This window comes from Chiloscyllium punctatum, chromosome 31 (genome assembly GCF_047496795.1).
Source record: "Chiloscyllium punctatum isolate Juve2018m chromosome 31, sChiPun1.3, whole genome shotgun sequence".
In the NCBI taxonomy this organism is placed as follows: domain Eukaryota; kingdom Metazoa; phylum Chordata; class Chondrichthyes; order Orectolobiformes; family Hemiscylliidae; genus Chiloscyllium; species Chiloscyllium punctatum.
Window position 1 is genome coordinate 72,759,078 of NC_092769.1, and position 26,700 is coordinate 72,785,777.

General features: G+C 50.4%; 1 protein-coding gene across 4 annotated transcripts in view; it reads right to left on the minus strand.

Annotated features, from left to right (window-relative positions):
* Positions 1–582: 582 nt before the first annotated feature.
* Positions 583–26,700, minus strand: part of LOC140457067 (pecanex-like protein 3) — a 69,459-nt gene continuing 43,341 nt past the window's right edge. For 2 of the 4 annotated variants that reach the window (XM_072551029.1, XM_072551031.1), the window contains exons 20-35: positions 23,098–23,248; positions 21,055–21,196; positions 20,016–20,193; positions 18,930–19,038; positions 18,176–18,305; positions 17,723–17,781; positions 16,856–17,071; positions 16,385–16,638; positions 14,346–14,576; positions 9,685–9,788; positions 8,549–8,699; positions 7,245–7,475; positions 6,341–6,615; positions 4,988–5,172; positions 3,931–4,373; positions 583–2,328 (exon numbers count right to left, since the gene is read on the minus strand). In XM_072551029.1, coding sequence (XP_072407130.1) covers positions 2,140–2,328; positions 3,931–4,373; positions 4,988–5,172; positions 6,341–6,615; positions 7,245–7,475; positions 8,549–8,699; positions 9,685–9,788; positions 14,346–14,576; positions 16,385–16,638; positions 16,856–17,071; positions 17,723–17,781; positions 18,176–18,305; positions 18,930–19,038; positions 20,016–20,193; positions 21,055–21,196; positions 23,098–23,248 — 3,048 coding nt within the window. In that variant the 3' untranslated portion in view covers positions 583–2,139. The remainder of the gene's footprint in view (positions 2,329–3,930; positions 4,374–4,987; positions 5,173–6,340; positions 6,616–7,244; positions 7,476–8,548; positions 8,700–9,684; positions 9,789–14,345; positions 14,577–16,384; positions 16,639–16,855; positions 17,072–17,722; positions 17,782–18,175; positions 18,306–18,929; positions 19,039–20,015; positions 20,194–21,054; positions 21,197–23,097; positions 23,249–26,700) is intronic. The other 2 variants (XM_072551030.1, XM_072551032.1) reach the window with 2 other exon arrangements.

Consider the following 26,700-nt stretch of genomic DNA (forward strand, 5'->3'; position numbering starts at 1 on the left):
CCCTCACTCCCTGCCCCCTGCCCCCGGCCGCCTGCCCCACTCTCACAGGTCACCCACTCCACTCCCCCCTCACTCCCTGCCCCCTGCCCCCGGCCGCCTGCCCCCACTCTCACAGGTCACCCACTCCACTCCCCCCCTCACCACCCCCCGGCCGCCTGCCCCCACTCTCACAGGTCACCTGCTCCACTCCCCCCTCACCACCCCCCGGCCACCTGCCCCCACTCTCACAGGTCACCTGCTCCACTCCCCCCTCACCACCCCCCGGCCACCTGCCCCCACTCTCACAGGTCACCTGCTCCACTCCCCCCTCACTCCCTGCCCCCGGCCACCTGCCCCCACTCTCACAGGTCACCCGCTCCACTCCCCCCTCACCACCCCCCGGCCACCTGCCCCACTCTCACAGGTCACCTGCTCCACTCCCCCCTCACCACCCCCCGGCCACCTGCCCCACTCTCACAGGTCACCCACTCCACTCCCCCCCCTCACCACCCCCCGGCCACCAGCCCCCACTCTCACAGGTCACCCGCTCCACTCCCCCCTCACCACCCCCCTGCCACCTGCCCCCACTCTCACAGGTCACCTGCTCCAATCCCCCCACCCCCTCCCCCCGCCAGGCTTCTTAGTTTTTTGCAAGGGGTCAGGACAATTTTTTAAGATTCAAAATGGGCAAATATTTGAGAAGTCTGGTCTACTCTTGATCAGCTGGAGGGACTTGGATTCAGCACCCTTGCTCTCCTCACCTGGGCTACAGTTACAGGCAGGGGTAGTCATGGGCACAATTGTGATGTGCGAGGGCATGGGCATATATCACTCACTCACTCACACAATCAAAACTGGCACCAAAGTAAGAACCCAAAAGAGTGCCTGGCAGACCCTTATAAACTCAGCAACAGTGTGTTTGCTACTCCAAGAGATCGCTAACCACAGGAAATATTCACCCACGCAGCACGTTGACAGATGAGAGAGAGGGCCCAAAACCCTGGGGCCACACCTCCATTCCCCACCTCTTGGTTTGACCCTCCACAGTGCCAACAAACCAGAATCATTGACAAGGAGCTTTCAAATCGGTCATGAACTAACCCTTTCCCCCTCCCCAGAAATGGGGTGGACTCTGGCCTCTCCTTCGCATGGAGCTCAGACCATCCCCCACCAGGACGCACCAATATGGTGACACATCAGCTAACGTTAAAGGCCAGCCACCTTGGCCATGCCAACAAGCTGCTCGAGAGAGAAAGGAAACATGAAGGGAGCTGGTTAGATTTTAATCTGTGGCAAGAAGAATGACCAACCCTCAACTGTAGTTCCACACTGTCTGAGGGATAAAGGTCTCCTGCAAGTTTTCTACAAAGCTTCTGGTCCAAGTGGATTCGCAATTGTAAGAGAGCTAGTGTCTATAGGATTGTGCTTAGTCTGAAGGTTTGGTAAGAACTGTCCCAGAGACTTGCGGCCGGTCATCTCACACGGTTTTATAGCTTCGAGGAGGTTCTGTCAGCCTTCAGGTGGAAGGAGATAGTGCAGGAGACCACCAGAGAAAGCGTTAGACCGTCACAGCTGGTATTAAAACAGCAACTGCCCCACATTGCCAACAGTCTGTTGAAACCACACATCGCAGCCCAGCTGTATGTGGCCTGCTGTGAGTGTGCTAACTGACCGACAATCCCAGGGAGGGAGGGAGGGAGAGTTTAAAAGGTCTCATTAATAAAAAAGGTGAAATAAAGGAAGGAAACATAGAATGCCCACCTCAACCTAACTCAGGCTGTTCCACCTCGAACCTTGCTGGGCTCAACACATCTTGGGCACGAGGCCATTAGATCCACTCAGTGGTTGGATTGCAAGAGATGTAGGGCACACCTCGAGCTGGCCAAACTCTTCAGGACTCTTCCGGAACTTGGATGTCTGGACGTGAGCGTCATCCCTTGAGCTAGAGCTGACCGCCTGGTCAGCCATCAGTAAGACACTCCTCAACCTGTTCCCCAGCCACCCTCCCAAGCACCATATCATCTTGAAAGACTGCTCGCAAGTGCCACACACAGGAAGATATGTGAGATGGACAGAGAGAGAAAGCAAGAGAGAGAGAGAGAGAGAGAGGGAGAGCACATAAACCAGAGGGTCTACCACACCTCAATGGTGCTTCCTCAGTTAGAACTGGTGGTCCAGTAGTGACTGCACTGCCGTGTTCTCTGGCTCCTCCTTTGGCTCCCATTCCTTCGATTCATGGCCCCCTCCTCTGGACAGTGGGATGGCATCCACGGGCACCTGCTCCAATCTCAGCGTAAAGGCATCCCCTTCAGGGACTTGACTGAGGTCGCATGGTGGATGACAAGGCACCTTGGGGAGAAGAGAGAGGGCGATAACAATGAACTCTGAATCGAATGATTACCAATAAGAAATGTAGAGGCGCTGGTGTAGGATGAACCGTGAACTGAGAGGATCGAAGTCACAATGAAGGTTGAGCAGACGGGACGATCTCTTTCTGTAATCGGTGGCCCAGGAGCAGGAGTAGGGAATTCAGCCCCTTGAGTCTGGCTCGACTATTTAACATGATCACGGCTAAGGGAGCTGAAAAACTGTCTGACTGAGCTCTTTAAAATTGTGAAGATCCATCAGGTTAGGGGAACTCAGGGTCACTAATAAATCTAATTGGGAATACAGACACTTGGAAGAGGAACTTCAGGACAACCTGGCTGGGCAGGGGTAAACTCACTGTGGCTATACAGAGACGGAGTTAAAGGGTAAATCCAAGGGGAGAAAGAACAGAAGGAAATGCCGATAGGTGAAGATGTGGAAGTTGTAGGAGGAGGTTTCTGTGCAGCATAAATACCAGCATGGAGCAGGTGGGCCGATGGGCCGCTTTCTGCCTGGCTGTCTTTAAATAGTGACTGGTGCTGAGTCAATTGTGAAACAGAGTGACCGATATTTTCAGGAATACAGAGTGCAGGCGGCTGTGTATTCAGAGATGGGTTGCGGGTCAGCCATGATTCCACTTAACGAGGTAGTACAATCTCGAGTGGCTGAAAGGCCTCCCTCCCATCGATCCAGTCCCCTCGGTCAGCTGAGGATCAGTGGGCGCGAGACCCTCTCTGCAGACACTCAATCCTTCCTGCTGCTCCCAGGACCGGTGGGACCCAATTCCTGCCAACTGAGCGGCTCAGTGCTGAGCGCAGCTACCTCATGGCGCCAGGGATCCTGGTTCGGTTCCAGCCTTTGGACAACTGCGTGGAGTTTGCACATGAGAACATAGAACAGTACAGCACAGAAATGGACCCTTCAGCCCACCATGTTGTGCCAAATGTGACGCCAAGTTTAACTAATCCCTCCTGCCTGTCCTTGCTCCATATCCCTCCATTCTTCATGTGCTTATCTAAAAGTCTCTCCAATGCCCTTATCGTATCTACCTCTGGCAGTGCATTCCAGACTCTTTCAAAAGAAAAGTTGCCCCTCACATCTCCTTTGACCTTTCCCCCCTCTCACCTTAAGTGCATGCTCCCCAGCATTAGACATTTCAACTCTGGGAAGAAGCTTCTAACCGTCGACTCTATCAATGCATCTCATAAGTTTTATAGATCTCTATCAAGTCTCCCCTCAGCCTCCGCTGCTCCAGAGAAAACCACCAGAGTTTTTTCTGGCCTCTCCTTTCGCTCTAATCCTGACAGCATCCTGGTAAACACCGTCTGCACCCTTTCCAAAGCCTCCACATCCTTTCTGTAATGTCTGCGTGGGGTTTCCTCCGGTTGCTCCGGTTTCCTCCCAAAGTCCCAGGATGTGCCGGTCAGGGTGGATTGGCCATGGTGTTCAAGGATATGTCGGCTGGGCGGATGAGCCAAGGGAAACACTGGAGTTGCGGGGGAGGCTCTTTGGAGGGTCAGAGCGGACTCGATGGGCTGAATGGCTTGCCTCCACACAGCAAGGATTCCACGATTCTAACCGTACCTGGGATCGTGGCAGGCTTCCTTTGGCTGGCGTCCCCACGGCACTGCCGTTGGACTGGGTCCCAGAACCGGCGTCCCAGTCGGCGCCTGGCAATCCGTTGACCCCTCTCCGGCCCGGCAAGCTCCACTTGCCGTGTGGCCCCTCGTAGGTGAAGTTGACGGAGGAGGTCAAGCCGGCGCGGTGGAGGACCCGGACCGGCCCGGATCCGTCCAGCTGGGTGCCCGTCGGGAAGCGGTCTGCCTGAGACGCGGTGGAGACCAGCGAGCTGTTGAAGGAGAGCTGGCTGGAGGACAGCCTCTGACTGAGGAGCCCCTGGATGGAGGAAGTCCTTTGCAAGGAGTGGCTGCTCTCCCGCCGAGGGTCCGACTGGGCTAAGAGCGAAAGCTGCAGCGGCTGCGGCCGAGTAGACCAGGCCAGTCCAGGCTGAGAGTTCGCATCACTTCCTGAGGGCGGGAAACACTTCCATTAGGCGCTGACATCCACACAACAACAACCTGCATTCATTTAGCATCTTGCAAACACTCCAAAGGTGCTTCACGGGAACTAAATATGAAAGAGAAACCCAGCCCGGGCGACTGGAAACTTGGAGGGTTGGTGTCAGGAGCATCTTAGAAAGAGACAGAAAGAAGAAACAAAAAGACACGGAGAGGTTTAGGAGGGATTCTGGAACTCGGGATCAGGCACAGCCCACAGATGATGGAGTGATGGGAGTTGGGGGAAGCGTGAGAGGCTAGAAATTGAGGAGGAGTGCAAAGATCTCGAGATGCTGGAGGCGGTTACAATGACAGGAAGGGGCAAGGCTCCAGGGGAAGTCGAGAACAAAACTGACCATTTCAAATTCAAGGCATTGGAAGCCAATAGAGGTCATAGATTAAAGGAGTGGGAGTGAGGATGAGGAATGGTATGGGTGGAGCTGAGAGTTGGGGTTTTTGGACAGCAGAGTTTTGGGTGAACTGAATTTGGAGAGAGCTATGGAAGATCCCAGCCAGGAGAGCAGCGAGACTGTGTTTAGTGAGACCAATTGTTTTCAGTTTGAAAGGGGCTAGGAGCAGCTCACCTGACTGAGGCTGGCTTGTGGCAACAGGCCCCTGAGGGTTGACAGCTCCAACTCCACCCTGTGATGTGCTGCTGTGGATCACGTGTACTGTCGGGTTGTTGCTGATGGATGAAGAGCCCCCTCCGCAGTCCGAGTCCTCGATGTTGCCCCCGCTGTTGCAGCCTGCACCACATCCTTTCTGCAGCCTAGCAGGAACACACAAAGACACGAGTGGGAAGAGGGGTACGACAAAGCTGCACTCACTTTCTCTCCCTTGGCAGGGTCACCCCGAGACACAAGGAGTCAAAACCTGGGCAGGAGTCCCTGTGGTTACCAACCTTCCCATTCAAAAATCCATAAAAACACTTGGAACATCTTGATTAAACCTCCCCTTCAGCTTCCCTGATCTCAAAACAACAATTCCCAAGTTCTCCTGTCCCTCTGATGTGGCATTTGTCTCTATATTTATTCACATAGGCATTGCTGGGAATTATTATCCAACCCTAATTGCCCAGGAGGGAGTCACCTACACTGCCGTAGAGTCTGGAGTCACATGTAGGCCAGACCAGGTAAGGATGGCAGATTTTCCCTCCCTAAGGGACATTAGTGAAGCAGGTGGGATTTCCTGAAAATTGACACTGGTTTCATGGTCATCATTAGACTCTTAATTCCAGATATTTTGTTGAACTCAATTCCACATACTGCCAGGATAGATTCAAATCCCAGGTAACCGAGGTCTCTGGATGAATAGCCTGGCGATAAATATCATTAGGAGATAGTGAGGACTGCAGATGCTGGAGATCAGAGTTGAAAGTGTGTTGCTGGAAAAGCACAGCAGGTCAGACAGCATCCGAGAAGCAGGAAAATCGACGTTTCAGGCCGGAGCTGATGAAGGGCTCCATCCCGAAATGTCAATTTTCCTGCCCCTCGGATGCTGCCTGACCTGCTGTGCTTTTCCAGCAATACTCTCTCAACAATAAGTATCACTAGGCCATCCCTTCCCGTTCTCGCAAATCTCTCCTGCACCATCTCTTGGCAACCCTTTCTAACATGTGGTGGTACCCCCTCCCCACAAGATTCCAACTGGGACCAAACCAGTTTAAGCACAATGCTTTTCTATTCATAAAGCCCAGGCCTCCACTGTCCCCATCAGAGGGTCGGGCCTTGTAGTCTTGTCTTTTCCTGTTAAGCCAGCACCTTCACAACAGTTAGTGGATCACCTTGACAACCTTACTCTGCCTCATCACTGTTTCGGGTGGCAATTCCCGGATCGGAATGGTGCTACGTGAGCCGACAAATTAAGGCGGCACTAAGATCGGGATTGGCCTGAACGGCCTGCCCTGAGCTCCCCGCCCTGTGGATTCGGGGCCTCACCTCTCCCAGCTGGAGATGAACCAGCTGGAGATGTTCCTCAGGCTGACCGGCTCTCCCCAGATGCTGCGGAGCTGAGTGTGCTGGCCCGCGTACGAGGTGGTCAACGGCGAGACGTAGATGGGGTAGCCGATGGGCTGGTCGCACGATGAGTTGATCATGTTGCGCAGGGCCTGCTTGGCGTTCTGGATGCTGCCACGCTCTGGGTTCCGGTTGCGCAGGAACACCAGCTCCTGCTGTTGCCCTGACCACAGGCCGCGCACGCACTCCCGGTTCACCTGCAGCCGAGACAAACAAAACAGAGGGGAAATAAAAGGGAAACAAGCTATCCGAATCCTCCTGCATTGTCCATTTGATTATATTGTGAAGTGTATCCATGCAATGACCATGTTGAATGGCAGGACAGGCTCAATGGCCTACTCCCATTCCTCTATCGCTTTGGAAAAGTGCAGCATAGTGATACGTGGACTCAAAAAGTTAACTTGAGGCAAAAATGAGGTTTTTAACCCCTGAAAGTTACACCAAAAAATGATTTGGTCAAACTTTAAGGGGAACAGAAGAGTTAGTGAAAAGAAAACATTCCTGCCCACTGCATAGATTAGGACTAGGCTGCACTGACTAAAAAAACAAGAGACTGGCCTTTTGGGAACGAAGAGAGGAAACATCCTGGCACAAAGGTTTAGAACTCTCTTCTGCAAACAGTGACCAATGTGGGAACGAAGCCAGTTAAAATAAAAACTGAAGTTTTCATCGAACGAAGGAGGTGGGGTTAAATTTGGATTTAGGTCACATGTCAGCTGAACGTGCTCCTCCTGACGCAAAGTTCCCAGAATGCATTGGGAGCTGTGGAACACCTCCCTCTCCCCCCCCCCCCACCCATGCTGTGTAAGATGACATTACCCATTACCTTAATGACACGGAAACTCAGGTATCGCTTGTTGAGCATGATGATCTTGTACTCATCACTACCGTCGTCCATCACGTGGCGCAGTGCCAGCAATGACTGGGTGTTGGTAAGTATGGCATTACGCCAGGCCGGATCACCCTCATGGGAGATCACCATCTTCTCGTCATTGTTGGTGATGGCATCGAACAGCACGGCAGGGTCATCATACTCATCGGGGGACGTGAAGTGATCCTGGGCAACAACAGTCATAGAGTCAGAGGACTGTACAAGACGGAGACATTCCCTTCGGCCCAATTTTATCCAGAGATCCTAAATTAATAAGGGCGGCATGGTGGCTAGCACTGCTGCCTCACAGCGCTGGGTTCAATTCCCGCCTCAGGCAACTGTCTGTGTGGAGTTTGCACGTTCTCCCTGTGTCTGCGTGGGTTTCCTCCGGGTGCTCCGGTTTCCTCCCACAATCCAAAGATGTGCAGGTTAGGTGAATTGGCCATGCCTAATTGCCCATAGTATTAGGTGAAGGGGTAAATGTAGGGGAATGTGTCTGGGTGGGTTGCTCTTTGGCGGGTCGGTGTGGACTTGTTGGGCCGAAGGGCCTGTTTCCACACTGTAAGTAATCTAATCTTAATCTAGTCCCATTTGCTAGCATTTGGCACATATCCCTCCAAACCCTTCCTATTCATGTCCCCATCCAGATGCCTTTTAAATGTTGTCATTGTACCAGCCTCCACCAGCTCATTCCATACACACACCACCCTCTACATGAAACAATTGCCCCTTAGGTCGCTTTTATATCTTTCCCCTCTCACCTTAAACCTACACCCTCTAGTTATGGAATCCCCTACCCTGGGGAAAAGATCTTGACTATTCACCATATCTAATTTTATAAACCTCTGTAAGGTCATCCCTCAGCCTCCGACGCTCCAGGGAAAATAGCCTCATCCTGTTCAGTCTCTCCCTGTAGCTCAAACCCTCCAACCTTGGCAACATCCTTGTAAATCTTTTCTGAACCCTTTTCAAGGTTCACAACATCTTTCTTACAGCAAGGAGACCAGAACTGAATGCAGTATTCCAAAAGTGGCCTAACCAATGTCCTGACCTCCCAACTCCCATACTCAGTGCACTGACCAATACAGGCAAGTGTACCAGAAGGGAGAGAAAAAACAGCCAGTGCAAATCAGACAGAACCCAGAATCACTGGGACTGGTCTGTGGCCCAGAGATGACCAGATAGCACAGTCTTCTGCCCACCTGCACCCTGTTTGACAGTACCTAATACCCTCTCATTGCTGCAGATCCACTCCATACCTGATGCAGCTTCAGTGACATCCGGACCCCGGGAGCCACTACTTTCTGCAGTAACTCCATGTCGACAAAGACCCACTCGTCCCGGGGGCAGGTGATCCGGAAATCACCTTTGAACAGGGCGTGTAGCCCATACAGGAATGGCTCCAGACTGCTGTGAGAGAAACAGACGGGGGGGGTGGGGGGGGGGGGGGGGAAAAGAGGGGGAGGGCAGAGACACAGCAGCATGGTAAGATTAATGTCAAAGATCCTCCAACACCTGGTCAGCATTCCCAGATTCCTGATGCTTGTGGCGGAATTCCCACTCGGATACATGAAATACCGTTAATCTAACCTCTCCTGGACCATATCCCAATTCATTCCGGCTCACCCTGACCTACCAACATTTCTCACACGCCTCAAAAGCAGGGTGACCAACACAGGCCCCAACAAATACCTTGATATTAAAATTCATACCCCTATCTTCAAATCCCACTCATCCCCTTCCTATCTCTGTATCTACCTCAGAGTCCTACGCCCATCTGGGATCTCTGTGCAAGGGACCGGAAATGGGGGAATGTACAATCGCCCAATTCTCATTACTCCACCATAGGCAGCCCTTCATCTGCTGGGCCTCCCCAAAAAACCTCCCTCTCACTCTCCTCCTTGAAACCAGCCACTTTAACCAAGCCTTTGGCTTCCTCACCGGTCTGGAGCTTAGCTGACACTGGGCTGAAGGGAAACATAAATATCTGTGTAATCTGAGCTCATGACAGATCAATAAAGCTGCAGTCCCACTGCAATGTTTGCTGACTGCACTGGACAGTCCGTACCAGAACGGTCACGGGACCTCAACATTCACCCATCCTCTGGACAAAGGGCCTCTGGCCCAGACGTGGACTCGGGCTTTGAGTATTCATTGTGTATTTACCGTGAGGCCCAACCTGACTGATCAACACTGAACTCAACAGGTCAGCAAGAAGCACTCCCTCCATCCAACACCAACACTCGCCCTAAAACTGCTGTCACTGCATTCCGTAACCACTGACACAACACCCCAACTCACACCACCCCTCTGCTCTTCTGAGCTGCGGACAGTGAGATGAAGGAGCCTGCGTATGCAGGCAAGGTGGTTGGACCCTCTCCGCTCGCTCACTTACCTGGCTGACATGCTGTGGGAAGCTGTCCCCAGGGCTCTCCGGCCAAGAATGCAGAGTCCGAAACACAAGGTCACCAGGTGAGAGGTCCTGTCACTCTCCACAGACTTCATAAGATGGTGGTGGGCGGAAATTAGACAGAGAGGAAGATAGAGTTACATTAATCAACTGAGTTGGACCAAAAACTCAGGACTGAATTTCACTTTGACAGTGTCCAGCATTGTACCATTAAACATAACATCTGTCTGTGCTGGGACTGGGGTGACTGGGGGAAAGGACAGAAGAGGAGGTCAAACAAGTGACTGCTTTCAAGGTGACCAATTTGGGATGTTTGTGTAAAAAACACAACTTACAGCCCAGCACAAATACAAGTCCAACATCATTGCAGGAATGTGACTTTAAATACATCCACAAACCAACGGGGGTAATTATAGAAGGACAAAACAATGAACAGAATCCTAATGGGAGGGATCTCAGAATCCCAGGCCTAAAGGATGAAGTAACAAGGACAGTCTACATTGAATTTTATTCCCTCAAGTGTAGACAATTAAGGAAAGATCTTTTCAAGGTATTTGAGACAGAGAAAATATTCTCTCTGATTGGAGCAGGCATCAATCTTCATGATAAAGGCTAGCATTAACATCCCAGGAATAGCTGTAAAACAGGAAATCGGAAGTGGGGAGGAATTCAAGAGGATTACGAACCCCTGGGAAATGGTACAGAGTAAGGGCAAACTGACAAGTGCACAGGCCCTGATGGGCTTCATCCTAGAGTCTTAAAAGAAATAGTGAGTGAGATAGCTGATGCTGTGACTTTCAGTTTCCAAAACTCCCTTTACTCGGGATGGTTGCTTTAGACTTAGCGAACGTAGAACATAGTGAGTGTAACACCTCTATTCTGAAAAGGATGGGAGACAGAAAGCAGGACACTACAGGCCAATTAGCTCAACATCTCTAATCGGGAGGATGTTAGGAACTATTATTAAACACATTTCACACATGGAAAAGTTCACAGTAGAGACCACATGATTTTGTGAAAGGGAAACCATTTTGAACCAATTTGTCGGAATTCTTCAAAGTAACGTGCTGTGGACGAAAGAGGGATGTAATGTGTTCCGATTTCCAGAAGGCATTCGATAAGGTGCCACAAAGGTTACTGTAGAAAAATCAAGGCTTGTGCTGTTTGACAACATCTTGGGTGGATAGACAATTGGCAGCTTAATGCCAGCGAGTAGGCATGACAGTCATTTTATGGTTGGCAAGATGTTCCGAATGGTGGGCCTCCAGAGTCAGTGCTGTGGCATCAACTTTTACAATTTAGATAAATGACTTAGATGAAAGGACTAAAAGTTTAAGTCACATTTACCGATGTCAGAACGACAGGTAGAAAGGCAAGTTGTGAGGAGAACATAGTGAGGCAACAGAGAGAAAGAGTTAGGTTAACCAAGTGGGCAAAAATGTGGTAAGTGGAATATAATGTAGGAAAATCTATAATTGTCCATCAAGAATAAAAAGGAAGCATCTAAATGATGAGAGACTTGGAGAAAAGCAGAAGGAGTGGAGTGTCTGAGTGGGAAGGTACAGCAAGTAATTAGGAAAACTAACAGAATGAAGGGAAATGAATATACAAGCAGGGCGGTTATTCCTCAGAGATTGGTGAGATCACATCGAGAGTATTGTATACAGTATCGGTCACCCTGTTTAAGGAAGGACACAAATGCACTGGAAGTAGTACAGAGAAGGTTCACGAGACCAACACCCCAAGCATGCGGTTCGGTGCAGAAAGAGATCATTCGGCCCATCGAGTGAAACTGACTTTCCGAACAGCAACTCACCCAGACCCCTACCATATCCTTATAACCCCACATTTCCCATGGCTAACCCACCTAACCTGCACATCCCTGGACAATATGGGACAATTTCTCATGGCCAATCCACACTAACCTGCACATCCCTGGACAATATGGGACAATTTCTCATGGCCAATCCACCCTAACCAGCACAACCCTGGGCACTATGGGACAATTTAGCATGGCCCATCCACCCTAACCTGCACATCCCTGGACACTATGGGACAATTTAGCACGGCCAATCCACCCTAACCTGCACATCCCTGGGCACTATGGGACAATTTAGCACGGCCAATCCACCCTAACCTGCACATCCCTGGGCACTATGGGACAATTTCTCATGGCCAATCCACCCTAACCTGCACATCCCTGGGCACTATGGGACAATTTAGCACGGCCAATCCACCCTAACCTGCACATCCCTGGGCACTATGGGACAATTTAGCACGGCCAATCCACCCTAACCTGCACATCCCTGGGCACTATGGGACAATTTCTCATGGCCAATCCACCCTAACCTGCACATCCCTGGGCACTATGGGACAATTTCTCATGGCCAATCCACCCTAACCTGCACATCCCTGGGCACTATGGGACAATTTCTCATGGCCAATCCACACTAACCTGCACATCCCTGGACACTATGGGACAATTTAGCACGGCCAATCCACCCTAACCTGCACATCCCTGGGCACTATGGGACAATTTCTCATGGCCAATCCACCCTAACCTGCACATCCCTGGACACTATGGGACAATTTAGTATGGCCAATCCACCCTAACCTGCACATCTTTGGACTGCGGGAGGAAACCAGAGCACCTGAAGGAAACCCAGGCAGATATGGGCAGAATGTACAAACTCTACACAGACCCTTGGGTCCCTGGCACTGTGAGGCAGTAGAACTAACCACTGAGCCACTGTACTGTCCTGACAGGTTTGCAAGCAGTGCAGGTAGATCATAGTAAACAAGGACATAGTGAGTGAGAGTATAGGGTGCTTAGACTGGGGCATTCAGATTGTAGGTTTTTGTTAGGCAAAGGTAGCAACCTCAGTTTTAATATTAAACAACTGGTGAAGCATTAGTTGCCATTGTAGAGGACAGTTCCAAACCTTAACCACTCTGTGCGTCAAAGTGCTCCCGGATTTCACTCCTGATTAATTTTGAGAATCGGCGCCCTGGTCTGAGGCTCCGCAACTTGTGGAAATAGTTTCTGTCTATCTAAATCTACCAGTTCCAGTTAATATCTTGGAACCTTTGATCAATTCTCCCCTCAACTAAGTTCCAGGAAACACAGCTCTAGTTCATACACTCTCTCCACTGAATTAAATTCTCAAAGAGCTGGTATCAATCTGGTAAGGTGACACTGCACTCTCTCCAAGGCCAATATCGCCTTTGAGCTGACGGGGCTCAGTGGTTCCATTTTTCAACAGTCCAGAGTATTTTACCCAGAGAGCAGAGAATGTGGAACTTGCAACCACAGGGAATGCTTGAGGCAGTTAGGTTCATTAAAGAGGAAGTGAAAATTGCAAAGGCTGTGTTGTTTGCACGAACCATGCACATCAACAAAGAGTCACTAGGCAGTCACTAGCCTGTTTCCGTGCTGTAAACCCAATGTATTACTTTAATAGGATGAGGTTGGACATTAAGGGACATAGAACCAAGCCAGGTAAAATGGAGTCAAGAGAGAAAGGACTGATTAAGGAGAGTTAGCATAGGTTTGTGGGAGGGAAGTCATGTCTCTCAAACTTCACAGCATCCCTACAGTGTGGAGACAGGCCATACGGCCCAATGAGTCCACTACACCCCTAGGAAGAGCGTGCCACCCAGATCCATCCACCTACCCTATCCCTATAACCCTGCATTTCCCATGGCTAACCCAACCAGCCAGCACATCCCTGGACACTACAGAGCAATTGAACATGGTCAATCCACCCTAACCTGCACATCCTTGGACTGACTAAGATTTGAACTGATTTGAGTTTTTGATTGAGAACTTGATCAAGGGTTTTGAGAAGGTAACGAAAAAGATTGATGAGGGTAGAGTGATAGACATTGTTAACATGTACTTTAGTAAAGCCTTGGACAACAAGCTGTGGATTAATTAGTAAAGTTAGATCACATGGGATTCAGGGAAAGCTTGCCAACTGGATACAAAATTGGCCACTTTAGTCTGTCACTTACATAAACGATTTGGATGAGAATTTAGGAGACATGGTTAGTAAGTTGGCGAATGACACCAAACTTGGTGGGATAGTGGACAGTGAAGGTGGTTATCTAAGATTACAAAGAGATCTTGATCAATTGGGTCAATGGGCTGAGGGGCGGCAGATGGAGTTTAATTTGGACAAATGCGAGATACTGCATTTTAGTAAAACAAACCAGGGCTGGACTTTTCAATTAATGGTAGGCCCCTGGGTATTGTTGTAGAATAGAGAGACCGAGGGGTTCAGGTACCTAATTCTTTGAAATTTGCCTCACATAAAGACTGGGTGGTTAAGGCAGCGTTTAGCACACTTGCCTTCATTGCTCAGAACTTTGAGTAGAAGAGTTGAGAAGTCCTGTACATGAACAGGAAAGGTCTGGAGGGAAATGGGCCAATTGCAAGCAGGTGAGACTAGTTTAGATTGGGATTATGGTTGGCATGGACTGGTTGGACTGAAGGGTCTATTGTCATGCGGCACGACTCTTAATTCTTCCATAGTGTAACTGAATAGTGGAGTAAGTGGGAGGGACTGACTGGCCTCCTGCTGCATCTTACAAAAGACAGAGTGGAGAAGGGGGCTCTTTGTGCCCATGTTGTTGCTGTGGCCCACCTTGTCCCGCCGACTGGCACAGTACTGGATCCAGTCAAGGTAGACATTGCAGAAGGAGGCCAGGGAGATGCCTTGCATGCGGTGGTCGTAGTCATCATCAATGTTGTGGTTGAAGGTGGGATCGCTGTCGGCATAGCTGGGGCTGGAGCACGGATGGAGCACCTCCTGGATCGCATCATTGTTCACCCATTCCTCCAACTTCGGAGAGTGGATCACGTAATAGATAATACTCTGGCAGAGAGAGGGACCAGCAGAGACAAGAGGGTGGGGTAAGTGGGAAGGACGGGGTTGGGGGCGCGGAGAGACATGGGGCAGGGAGATGGGGAAGAGGGATGGAGAGGTTGGGGAAGAGGAGGTGGGGAACAGGGGACAGAGGGTGGAACAGATTCGAGAATGGGGAAGGAGAGAGAGAGAGAGAGAGAGAGAGAGAGAGAGAGAGAGAGAGAGAGAGAAAAAGAGAAAAGCGAGTTAGGACCACATGACAAACATTAATGTTTCTGTTACCTCAAAGTTACCCATTGCTGTGTTGTACTCACACAGTAGGGGGGCTCCCACTCCAAAGAAGTCAGGATGGAATCCAGGCTGATATTCCCAGTGTAAGTACTAAGGCAAAGCTGCACTGCTGGATTCACGGTCTTTCAGACCGACTCAGCTGTGTCCCTTCAGGTGGATGTAAAAGACCCCTTCAGATATTGTACCTGTCCTTGGGACTGCTTGATGGGCCATTATAGAGGAAAATTTACAAGTGTACATGTAAGTCGGAGGGAGCGTAGGCCACTGAATGAAACCATGACAGATCAGGATTACTCCTCATTCCCACCTCCCTCCGATCAACTTTCACCCCTCGCTGACCATGTGCCTGAAAAATATTCCAGGAGTTCGTTTCCACCACCCTTTCAGGATGAGAATCTCAAAGACTTTGAAAAAAAATATTCTCCTTGCCTATCTTAAATGGGTGACTCTTGCTTTTGAAAGGGTAATCCCTCATTCTAAATTCTCCCATGGGAGGAAGCAATCTCTTCCCGGCCAGTCAGCAACTCTCATGATGTTATGTGTTTCGATAAAGTCACCTCTTACTTCCTAACATTTATTCATAAAGCAGCCTGTCCATTCCAGATATAAGTCAAGTAACTATTCTCTCTACGGCTTCAACGGGCGGCATGGTGGCACAGTGGTTAGCACTGCTGCCTCACAGCACCAGAGACCCGGGTTCAATTCCCGCCTCAGGCGACTGACTGTGTGGAGTTTGCACATTCTCCCCGTGTCTGCGTGGGTTTCCTCCGGGTGCTCCGGTTTCCTCCCACAGTCCAAAAAATGTGCAGGTCAGGTGAATTGGCCATGGTAAATTGCCCGTAGCGTTAGGTAAAGGGGTAAATGTAGGGGAATGGGTGGGTTGCGCTTCGACGGGTCAGTGTGGACTTGTTGGGCCGAAGGGCCTTATTATTATCTTTAATAAGATGACCACTATCATTGTATAGTGTATTGCAGTGGTCTCACTAATGCCTTGTATAATTGAAGTATGACTCTATAATCTTCAAGCTTTCACACCTGATCTGTAACTAACCTGGTCCTGTCCCTGTCCTGGAAGTATCTGATGGGGACAGTGCAGAAGGAGCTTTACTTGCTATTTAAAATAGAGAAAATATGAATTCTGCACCTAATGTATGTGACACCTTACCATGTTCAGCGAATGTGTTTCATTCTGCGACTGGGTATCTGACATAGGAGTGTGACCCAAGCACAGGGAAACAAATAAGCTGTTTACAAACCAGCGTAGCCATCAACATCCCCAACAGCAAGCTCCACACAAGGAAGAATCCCAATGGATAGATCCTTTCACTCAGTCAGATGGAGGTACACTGTGTACTTGGGCTTTTTCAATTTTAAGCTAAAGGGAAGCTTGAGGTTCATAAAATCTATTGTCACTCTATTATTTCAGTGCAGCTCTGGGGTGAGAGACCAATCTGGGTACAGGAGGCTGAGGGGGGGGGTCTGCTTCTGTGTGGCAGCATGTTAGGACCCCCGGTTAAACCCAGTACCTTGACGTAGTACGTGATGAGGATCTTGCGGAGGTCGAACACTTGCAGCATGGAAGCTGCGTTGTTGTCACTGATGCTGTAGCCCTCCAGGACATACTTGGTGGCTGCCACCTCCCAGGCCAGCCAGCGCTGTCCAAAGGCAGCGTTGAACGACAGCATGTGGGGCAGGTGACCAGGCTCACAGCAGCAGCAGCCCTCGTCTTCTTCCACTCCCTCAGTAATGGCCTCCACCTCCCGCTGCTGGCAATAGGTACCTGTTGAAATGGGGGGGGGGGGGGGGAAACACACACACACACACACATCAAAAGAGGGCGATCGGTGAGAAATCTGGTGGGGGGGCGGGGGATGGGTGTTTGGGAGGGAGTTAAGTTCCAACACTGTCTGGTGAGCCATAACGCAGACCTTGGCTGTGCACACCAGCAGCAGGGAAGGAGGGCAATTTTTAATGTAAACAGTCACTGCGTGAAGTACCTCGGAACTCCAGGCCTCGCAGCTGAAAGGTAACAATCCCATTGCCTATCTCGATCAGGTGAACCAGTGCGTTTAGGTAATCCGAGGCCAGGATGAAGCAGTCGCCCATGGCGTAGTTGCCCCAACGACCCAGGAGCAAGTCCCCACACAGGCTGTGCTGCAGCGAGCGCGTTAGGTGCTCGTAGAAGATAGAGTTGAGATTATTGTCGTCCGCTCCTGAAATGCAAGTATTTTCAGATAAACCACTTATTCGCTTCCTCCCCTTTCCACCTCCCAAGTGGGAATGTGGAAGACATTCTCTCCCTCCTTGTTCTACAGGAGGGAACACAGGTTCTGTGAAACCCAGGTAGCGAGGTGCAGGATCATGGGGCTGAGGATGGGAGAGTTTGCTATCCCCTGCCCTCCCTTACGTTTGCGGGATAATGGGGACAGCTTCTGTCCCTTTGTCCAAAAGCCACCTTAACCTCCAGGCCACTGACTCGTGTTTGACAATTCCAAGCAGACAAAACCAGCAGCCGAGACTGTCCTATGGAGCCTGTCCAGACCAAGATGAAACTCAGTAACTGAACACTCCTCCTACAGCCATAGAATCGCCTGGGAAAGGGTGCAGGATTGGAGAGAAAACCCGGGGGGGGCAGTAAAAATGTCAGGCAATGAAACCCAGTCCAGGAAGTGAAGGAGAACCAAATAAAGGCCAGTGAAACTGGGATGGGTCAACATGCAGTTTGGTCAGGCCTGGGAGGACGGCACACATCGTTCAAACCCCTCAAAACAAAAATTTTTAAAAAAGCAGGAAATCAGAACACAACCACAAAGCGCTCCCTCACCCACGACCCCCAGAGCCCTACCGAGCTAAGCAAAGGGTACCTGGGTTCCTGTCCAGTTGCGTGACCAGCCGAGTGTTAGAGTGGTCAACCCGCTTGGTGCTGTAGGGAAGGAGACAAAGAGAGGAGCAAGTCATGGCCATGGTATAGAATGCAGACAAGACCCAACGAATGACCCAAAGAACTTGACAGAGGACTTGAAGCACCCTTGAAAGATAAACCGTCGAGGCAGCCTTGCAGATCGAGTGAACTGCAGCATGTTACAGAGTTACACAAGTGTGATGCCAAACCCAGCTGTCAGAGGACACATCACCTTCTGAAATCTAACCCAGGTCCTGACTGCAGGACAGAACCAGGATGATCTCACCCCCTGACTCGCACCGTCGCTGCTTCTGCACAGGACAGGAGAAGGAGCAGAGTGCTCCTTCACTAACACTCCCCGAACCACGAACAAGTGATTTCACAAAGCGAAACTTAAGATGGTGGAGATCCTTACTTGTAATCTCGTTCCCAAAACTTCACTGGCCTGGCATAGGAGGTGATGAACACAGCACTGCCAAGGAGTGGGTTCAAAGGGGTGGAGACAAAGGCCGAGAGCACAGCCTGGACAAACAGCATTGCAGAGTCTGCACGTTGTATCTGGTTAAGGAAAGGACATATACCGGCCCAATGCTGACTGGAGACAGCTCTCAATGGTGTCAGCATTGAGTCATTCACGTACCTGGGGTACATTAACCCAAACTTCGACCTGTCTGCAACAGTTTACAGGTGTCTGTATATCCTTGCTTTCTTCTCTCTGCCCTTTCATGGGATGAGGGTATCCGTGCCAAGGCCAGCATTTGTTGCCAATCCCTAGTAGCCCCTTGATTTGCCAGGGCCATTTCAGAGGGAAACCTCATCGCTGTGCGTCTGGAGTTGCATGGAGACCAGACTGGGCAGGGATGACAGATTTCCTCCCCTCAGGGACATTAGTTGAACCTGATGGGTTTCGTGACAATTGGTAATAGTTTACAACACCAAAGACTAGCTTTGGAGATCCTTGATTCAACAGCTTCATTTGAACTCCATCAGCAGAGGCATTGGGATTGAACTCACCCACCCAGAGCCTCCATCTCGGAGTTGCTAGCCAACCAACATGACCACCAAATCCCCTTCTCCAAAGTCTGTTTTCTCTCCCCCCACCCCTCCTAAAAGATCGCATCTTAATTGAAAACCGTTTTGACAAAGCTAGAGGGACAGGAAAAGGATACGAGGCACGGCGAACGGCTGGGCGAAGGCATGGAACGCTGAGCCCCACGTGATCTGCCAGGGGGCGATGTAGGTCAGCACAAAACGCAACTTGTACAGCAGGTCCCAGAGCTGGATGCAAGGAAATCAGAGTCAGCATCCACATGTACAGTGCGGCAGAACACACAGAATCTTCTTATTTACAACAGTTACCAGGTTTGTTCATGAGTCCTGTAGGGAATTATCTTCCAGAGGGCAGTTATTAAACAAGGTAGAAAGAAACATGGGTTATAGCCGGAATACAGCACTTCCTCCTGCACTTTCTCATGAAAGATGCCCAGAACAGCTCCCGTACTTGTTATACATATCACCCACATGACAATGCGTTAACTAACAGGAAAGACACGGAGAGCCAGGCAGCAGGTTGATTGGTTTTCCAGCAGGTTCACAGGCTCTGGACCAACTTCTGCAGGATAGTTTGGGAAGGGAATCAGGAAGTCAAATTACTCCTGGAGTAGCACAGTGAATCCATCCATCAAGTTCTTCCCCCTTTCACATAGCCTCTTTTCATGTCTCCTGGCAGCCTCCTCACAATCCTCAGTTCCACCCATTTTTGTGTCACCTGGAAGCAAACCCTTTCACCAATAAGATAGGGAATAACTGGGGCCTCCAAGCACGAACCCTTCGCGGGTCCAAGGCCTTGAAATCCACCCTAAAGCTGGGACCCAGATCTGGACGCAACATTCCAGCCTAACCAGGGGTTAAAACAGGTTTCGCTTTACCCCTTCGCTTTTCCCCTTCGCATTTTTTACCCTGGGCATCTACTCACCAAGTTGAGGATTCTGAACGCCTCGGTCCCTGACCTAACAATGCAATAATGCCCTTTGGTCCAGTCGTGTGAAAATCGTCCTGACTGCAGATTGAAACAACCCGCCAGGTTTAGGCCTGCCCCTTCAAAAGGGCAATCCAGTTCAGCCATGGTCTCTCCCCAGATCCCAGCAACATTTAGCAACCCCGTTTCTACCCTGCTCTAGCAGGGGAGACGGGGAATCAGAGATTTGCCACAGAAGGTGACAGCCCGGGGCTGACAGGTATGTCTTCTTACTTGCCTTGCTGCAGATGACAGACATGAAGTAATAGTCGAGCAGAAAGGTCTCGGAGAAGTGGCTGTAGTCGAAGCGGAAGAAGAGGACGGTGAAGCTCAGGGTGATGTACTGATGGCAGGGGCAGCAGAAGGAGGAGCGAAGGAGCTTCATCCCGGCCACCGTTATAAAGAGCGGGTCGCTACTGAAAGAGGGAGAGAGCAGAGGGCATGGTGGTCACAAACATCATCTGCAATCTTCAACGAGAACAAGACGGGCGCGGGGGGGGGGGGGGGGGGGGGGGGATGAGGTGGGCATCAAGAGTCAGAAAGGGAACGCATCCTTGAGAGGTCAGCACAGCAGGAGAGCAGCACGACACGACAAGAACAGAACTCCCACTCTGTCATTCCCTTCGCCACTTCAGGGTGTCATAGGGCACTGTACAGCCAGTGATGTACTCCTGAAGGGAGGGCACTGCTGCAAACACGGAAGCCAAGTTCGGCAGAGCAAGATCCCACAATGCGACAGTCACCAAATGATCTCTTTTACTCTGTCCAACTATGCCGCCTGAGGAATAAATGCCAGAAAAACTAATCAATCTCAGACAACTAAGGACAGATGGGACCCGGTTCCTCTTCCAGCCGCTCTGGAAGGGTGGACAGATGCCTCGGATTAATATCTCACCTGGAAAACTGCAATTCTGACAGCCCCCTCCCCTCAAGTGGGTGGGTGGGTGGGTGGGATGGGTCATCAGCTTGAACTACACACCAAGTCTGGAGTGGGACGCCCTTAACTTCCCAAGTAAAACCAAGAGACAGAGTGCTGGCCACAATGCCAATGGGGTACAGGATGTGAGACTTTGGAACTGGTTCACAGAGTATGTCAGGCGCCCCGTGGGATTATCATGGGAGGGAAGTCCATGTCTCCAAAGATGGAACCCTGGGTCACTCTCATCACCATTCACAAAGGGAAGGCTCCCATTCCCTCCCCCCCAGTTCCAAACTGCACCAGGAGCTGCCAACTGGTGTTCTCTTCGGTTAAACCCTTGCCGGGCTCCATTACTCACTATTTTCCCAGCTTGTGGCGGCTGCTGACTGCACTGGCGTCGGTGGTGAGGGCGCTGAGGATGACTGCTGGGTAGATGAAGTACTTCTCCATGCACTGGAGCCAGGCATAGACTTTCTCAAACCACATTAGCTGGGCTGCATCTGACGGAGGGGAAAAAAGTGGTGAGGTGGAAAAGCTCAGCGTAAAACAAACCCGGCACATCCTCCCCCATACCAACACCGAACATTATCAAATTCACTCTGATGTTCGGCACTCGAGTATAACAGGCTCCCCACGTGGCCCGACCATCCCAGTCCACTCTGTTCCCAGTGGGTTCAAGTGGGATATTGCCACTCCAGGGGGAACAGTCACTTGTCTGACAGGGATAATGATCATATTCCACATTGCCTCTTCCATTCATCTGTAACACACAGTCAGAGACACAAGATGAAGCCGTGCTGTGGGCTAACTTTCCACCCTCTCCACCCTGCACTGGGCCACAGAAGAGGAAAGTAACTCACACCACAGTCTCTTTGGGTGAATTCTGCTCCCCGCCGGTGCACAGGGTGGTTTCAGTGCACTCTTCACTCTGAGCCAGTCACTGACCGGGCCCTTGGAATAGCCACAACCAAAAATGGGAACAAGGAATTGTGCAGAAACCCTACCGACCCAAGCCACTTTAGTACACCTGCCCCTTTTAAGGGCAGACAACCCCAACAGCGAAATCTGTTACAAATAAAACTTAAAAGCACAGCTAGAGTAGGTTCAGTGCATCTGATGGCAAGGACATCATCCAGTGTCAAGACGGTGGACTGAAATGTATCACCTCTGCCATGAAGGTGTGGTGGGACAATGTGGACAATTATATCAAGGACTATCACAGGGACAGTGGGTCGAATCTGTCAGCAGACGCCACTGTTTGATAGTGATGATTGCATTGGGTGGGGGGGGGGGGGGTGCGTGTTGTTTGGTATGAGCAGGCTGCAAAAAATAGCTCAAAAAGGGGAAAAATAACAAGTCAGAAGGTCCCAGAGTCAGACCGGGTACGAGTCTGGTGTAGCAACCCACACCCCTCTCACCAAGTCAGAAATAACGGCCCCTTCAAGAACGAGCCAGGGCAAGCTCCATTGATAATACAGAGCAGCAGCCAGGAAACCTTCCAGGAATGGTAGGCAACCGAGGGATTGGAGTAACTGAAAACCTAAAAGGAATTAATTAGTAAAAAGAGTTAGGACATGAAAGATTAACTGGACTTAGGGTTATTAAATTCCCCTGACCAGATGAGCTTCATGCTTGAGTATTTCCAGAACAGAAACAGGCTATTCAGCCCATCAATTCCATACTGGTGTTCATTTCGGCTTCCTCTCATCCTCTGGTGATTCCACTCTTTCCTTCTATATCTTTCTCCCTCATTTTTATCCAACTTCCCTGTTAAATAGATCATTCACTGCTCCCCGACCAACGACCATTTGCCTGAACTCCTGTATGCCACTTATTAGGAGTTTTTAAAACAGATTTCGGGCCTCTAGTTTTGGTCCTTCCCGCACGTCTCTAAGTTCACTTGTAGAACAACTGCCCCAAAGACTGCTGGGAGTGATGTCACTGGTGGGGGTGGTCCGGCCGTAAATAACTCCTTACCAACATGTGGAACCTGGAATTCCCAGCAGCCCCACAGACGGGCTCAAATCACAGCATCACGGAGGAATGGTTCCGACTCAATGGCAGGTGACAGACTTTCCAGACTCCTCAAATACCATCCTTTGAGGATACCAAGTCCTGTCCTACCCTACCAGAGAGTGAGGGCCCACTGATAGGGCGAGTGGCCCTGGGAGAGACCTCATTGTTCACTCCATACACAACATGGTTTGGTGGCTTCAGGTCAAACAAGCCTGTGACTCAAATTTCCCCACACACCCCGTCTAGCGATCAATGCAAGAATGAAAACCCCACCTTTGTCCAAATGTACTTGCACGCACCCCAGCCCATGCAGGCAAACTGCTGCCAGTACAGGTCTGGGTCCTGCAGCAATACCACAAAACTCAGTGACAATGATCGGACTTACCTCGGACCTCAAACTGGCTGTACTCCCTGGATTTCAGCATTGGGTGGGACAGGCAGCACCACGGGAGCTGTTTACGGAGCTGCGGAAGGAGGTAGTGTGTCAGGAAGCCAACCAGGCCAGCCAGGGCATAGAGCACGTAACTCAGAACCGGCTGCACCAGAGACCGAGACCGAGAGGGAGGAACAGAAAACAACAATGAGAGGAGAAACAGCAGGATACCGATTACCGCTGCGGGTCCTACTTCTCACAACTGGTTACTGAAGGCAACCTGTGCCTGCAGCTACAGAAAAATCATGCTGCTTTGTTTCAATGAAATAACTGCTTCCCTCCACACAGGCTCACGGGTTTGAGCTCAGATCTTGGAGCCTTGAGCCCACAGTCTGGGGAATCTTTTTTAAGAAATGTTCATTCATGGGATGATAACGTCGCTGGCTAGCCCATCATTTGTTGGCCATCCCTAATTAGCCAGAGGGCAGTTTAAGAGTCAACCCCATCGCTGTGGGTCTGGAGTCACATGCAGGCCAGAGTGGGTAAGGACAGCAGTCTCCTTTCCGAAAGGGCAAATGATTCATGGTCATCGTTCGATTCTGAATTCCACAAGTTTACTGAATTCAAATTCCACCGTCTGCCATGGTGAGATTTGAACCCAGGTCCCCAGGACATTACCTGGGTCTCTGGATTAACAGGCCAGCATTAACACTACTAGACCATTGCTCCCCCTGGTAATAGAGTGCAGCACTGTCAGAGGCACTGTGTTGGGGGTGTGATGCTGCATGGTTCATGTGAAATGGTCTTCATTTAGAGGATTACGGATGATGCTGGTTGAGCTGGCATGTATGGTATATCCCGAAATGTCCTTCAGACATGGTACTGAGCTGTCTTCGTGAACTGCTACAGTTCAGGCGGTTTTCCAAGCTCTCGGTCTCACTCTCACTAATAAATTTACATCCAGTCATTTTGGCTGTATCAGTCCAGTTTCTAGGCCAATGGTTACTCCCAGGATGTAGGTAGTGAGGGATTCAGCGATGGAGTGACTTTGGAAGTCAATGAGAAATTACTTTTTGAAGATGGTCATTGCCTGGTATGTGTAACACGAATGGCACTTGCCTGCTTTCAGCCCAAGCCTGGATATTGTCCATGGACATGGACTGCTTCAGAATCGGAGGAATCCCAAATGGTTCTGAACACTGATGAAAACCCCCCCCACTTCTGACCTCACGATGGAGGGAAAGTCATTAATGAAGCAGCTGAAGATGGCTGGGTCTAGGACACTCCCCTGAGGAACTCCTGCTGAGATGTTTTGCAGCTGGGATGACTGACCGCCAACCATCTTCCTTTGTGCCAGGTATGACTCCAACTATCAGAGATCCCCCCCCCCCCCCTCGCGATTCCCACTGACTCTGGTTTTGCTAGTGCTACACAGTCAAAAGTGCCCTTGACATCAAGAGCTGTCACTCTGACATCACCTCTGGAATTCAGCTCTTTGGTCCATGTTTGAACCAAAATCAGGAGCAAAGTGGCCCTGGTGGAACTGAACTGAGTGCCAGTGAGCAACATATTGCCGCTTGATAGCACTGATGAGTTGTTCCATTGCTCTTACTACCTGCAGTGTTCCCTCCAAGTCAAATTCAACACAGAGGAGTCCTGATTCATCAGCTTTTCTTCGGCGGGGGGGGGTCTGGGGTTTATGTGGTAAGCAGTATATTTCCTTGCCCCCTGTTTGACCTGATGCTCTAAGAGCTGACAGAATCTGGAGTCAATGTTGGGAAATCCCAGTGGAGCTCCCTTGACTGCGTCGCCATTTCTTCTGGGACGATTAAACACAGGGAAGGTGACTTTACTGTCCGGGACAGTGTGTGGAAAGAAAGATTCCAAGATCACATCCCGTTGTTTCGTGACTACTCTCTGTGAGATAGCTTTCCCAATTACAACATTTGCCCCCGTGATATTAATAAAGAGGGCTTTGCAATGTTTGTGGTTTCCAATGTTGATGCAGGGCGACCCAGACAGTTTCAGTGCCTTCTACTGACTTCTCAGTCGTTTGATCTGTGGCATTCACAACCCCAGAGGGCAGTGGACGCTGGGACATTCAGCCAGTTTGAGGAGGAGATAGACAGTTTCTTTTTCACCCCTTAGTAATGGGTTGAAGGGTTATGGGGATTGGGCAGGAAAGTAGAGTTGAGGGCACAGATGAGATCAGCCACGGCCATATGCAAATGGCAGAGCGGGCTAGAAGGGCTGAATGGCCTGGTCCTTGTTGGTAGTCATCCTATGATACATCAGAATGGCTGGCTGGCCATTTCCAAAGGGAGTTAAGTGTCAATCACACCACTGAGAGCCTGGAGCCATATGTAGGTCAGACTGGGTAAGGATGGCAGATTTCTCTCCTTGAAAAGGCACTGGGTGAACCAGATGAGTTTTTGTGACAATTGACATCAATGGACAGCTTTTAACTTGAGTTCTGTTTGCAAATTTGAATTACACTATCTTCCCTGGTGGGACTCGAACCCGAGTCCCCAGAACCTCTGGATTACTGCAGCAGTGGCGATGTCACCACTTTGCCTCAGATGGCTTGTGTGCTCTTGAGTTGAGGGTAGAACAGTTGCCCCCTGTGTCTCAGGGGCCAAAGTGTTAAAATGGCAGGCTGCCAGTGAATGGGAGGCTAGAAGCCACTTGAGATTCTAGTTCAATGAGCCAGACCTAGCTTGGGGCCCCACCCAGTGGCAGTGACATGTTATTGCAGTTCTTAGTGTATATTTGGCCCATCACGTCAGCACCGGTTCTATCACCTCGTATAAATCTACCCCACCCCCCCCGATATCTCAGCACACCATTTCTATCCAAATAAACATCCAGTGCCCTTTTGAATGCCTCAATTGAACACGCCCAGCCGAGTTTCAGTGGAAATGTTTCGGGTTTGACTATCTTGAACATTACGACAGGGCCTGAAGGAGTCTGTAACGTGGAAGACCTGCAGTGTGGTGGAGGGTTGATAATGCTGAGGGTGTGGTTAGTCGAGGCATCAGTGAAAGCACAGCTGGCTCCTGCCTTCCAAAGTAAACCCCACAGTGGGCAAAGTAAAGGAGCTCTTGTGTTTACACTCAGCAGGACTGTAACACGGCATACAGGAGATCCCAACTGCTTTCCAGCTGTCATGCTGCTAAAACACATCAGCAATAGTTAAGAAGGATTACATGTCACAAGATGCGAAGGTTTTCTGCCAGAATATTGACTGATGTTCTAGGGTGGCACGGTGGTGAGCGCTGCTGCCACACTGTGCCAGGGACCCAGGTTCGATTGCAGCCTCAGGCGACTGTCTGTGTGGAGTTTGCACGTTCTCCCCGTGTCTACGTGAGTTTCCTCCGGGTGCTCCGGTTTCCTCCCACAGTCCAAAGATGTGCAGGGCAGGGTGGATTGGTGATGCTAAATTGCCCCATCGTGTCCAGGATTAGCCACGGGGAATGCAGGTTTGCAGGCATTGGACAGAGGGGTGGATCTGGGAGGGATGTTCTTTGAAGGACTTGATGGGCTGAATGACGTCTTTCCACATTGTAGGGATTCTATGTGCATCAGCACACTGAGCCACAGGCACAGCCAATAACT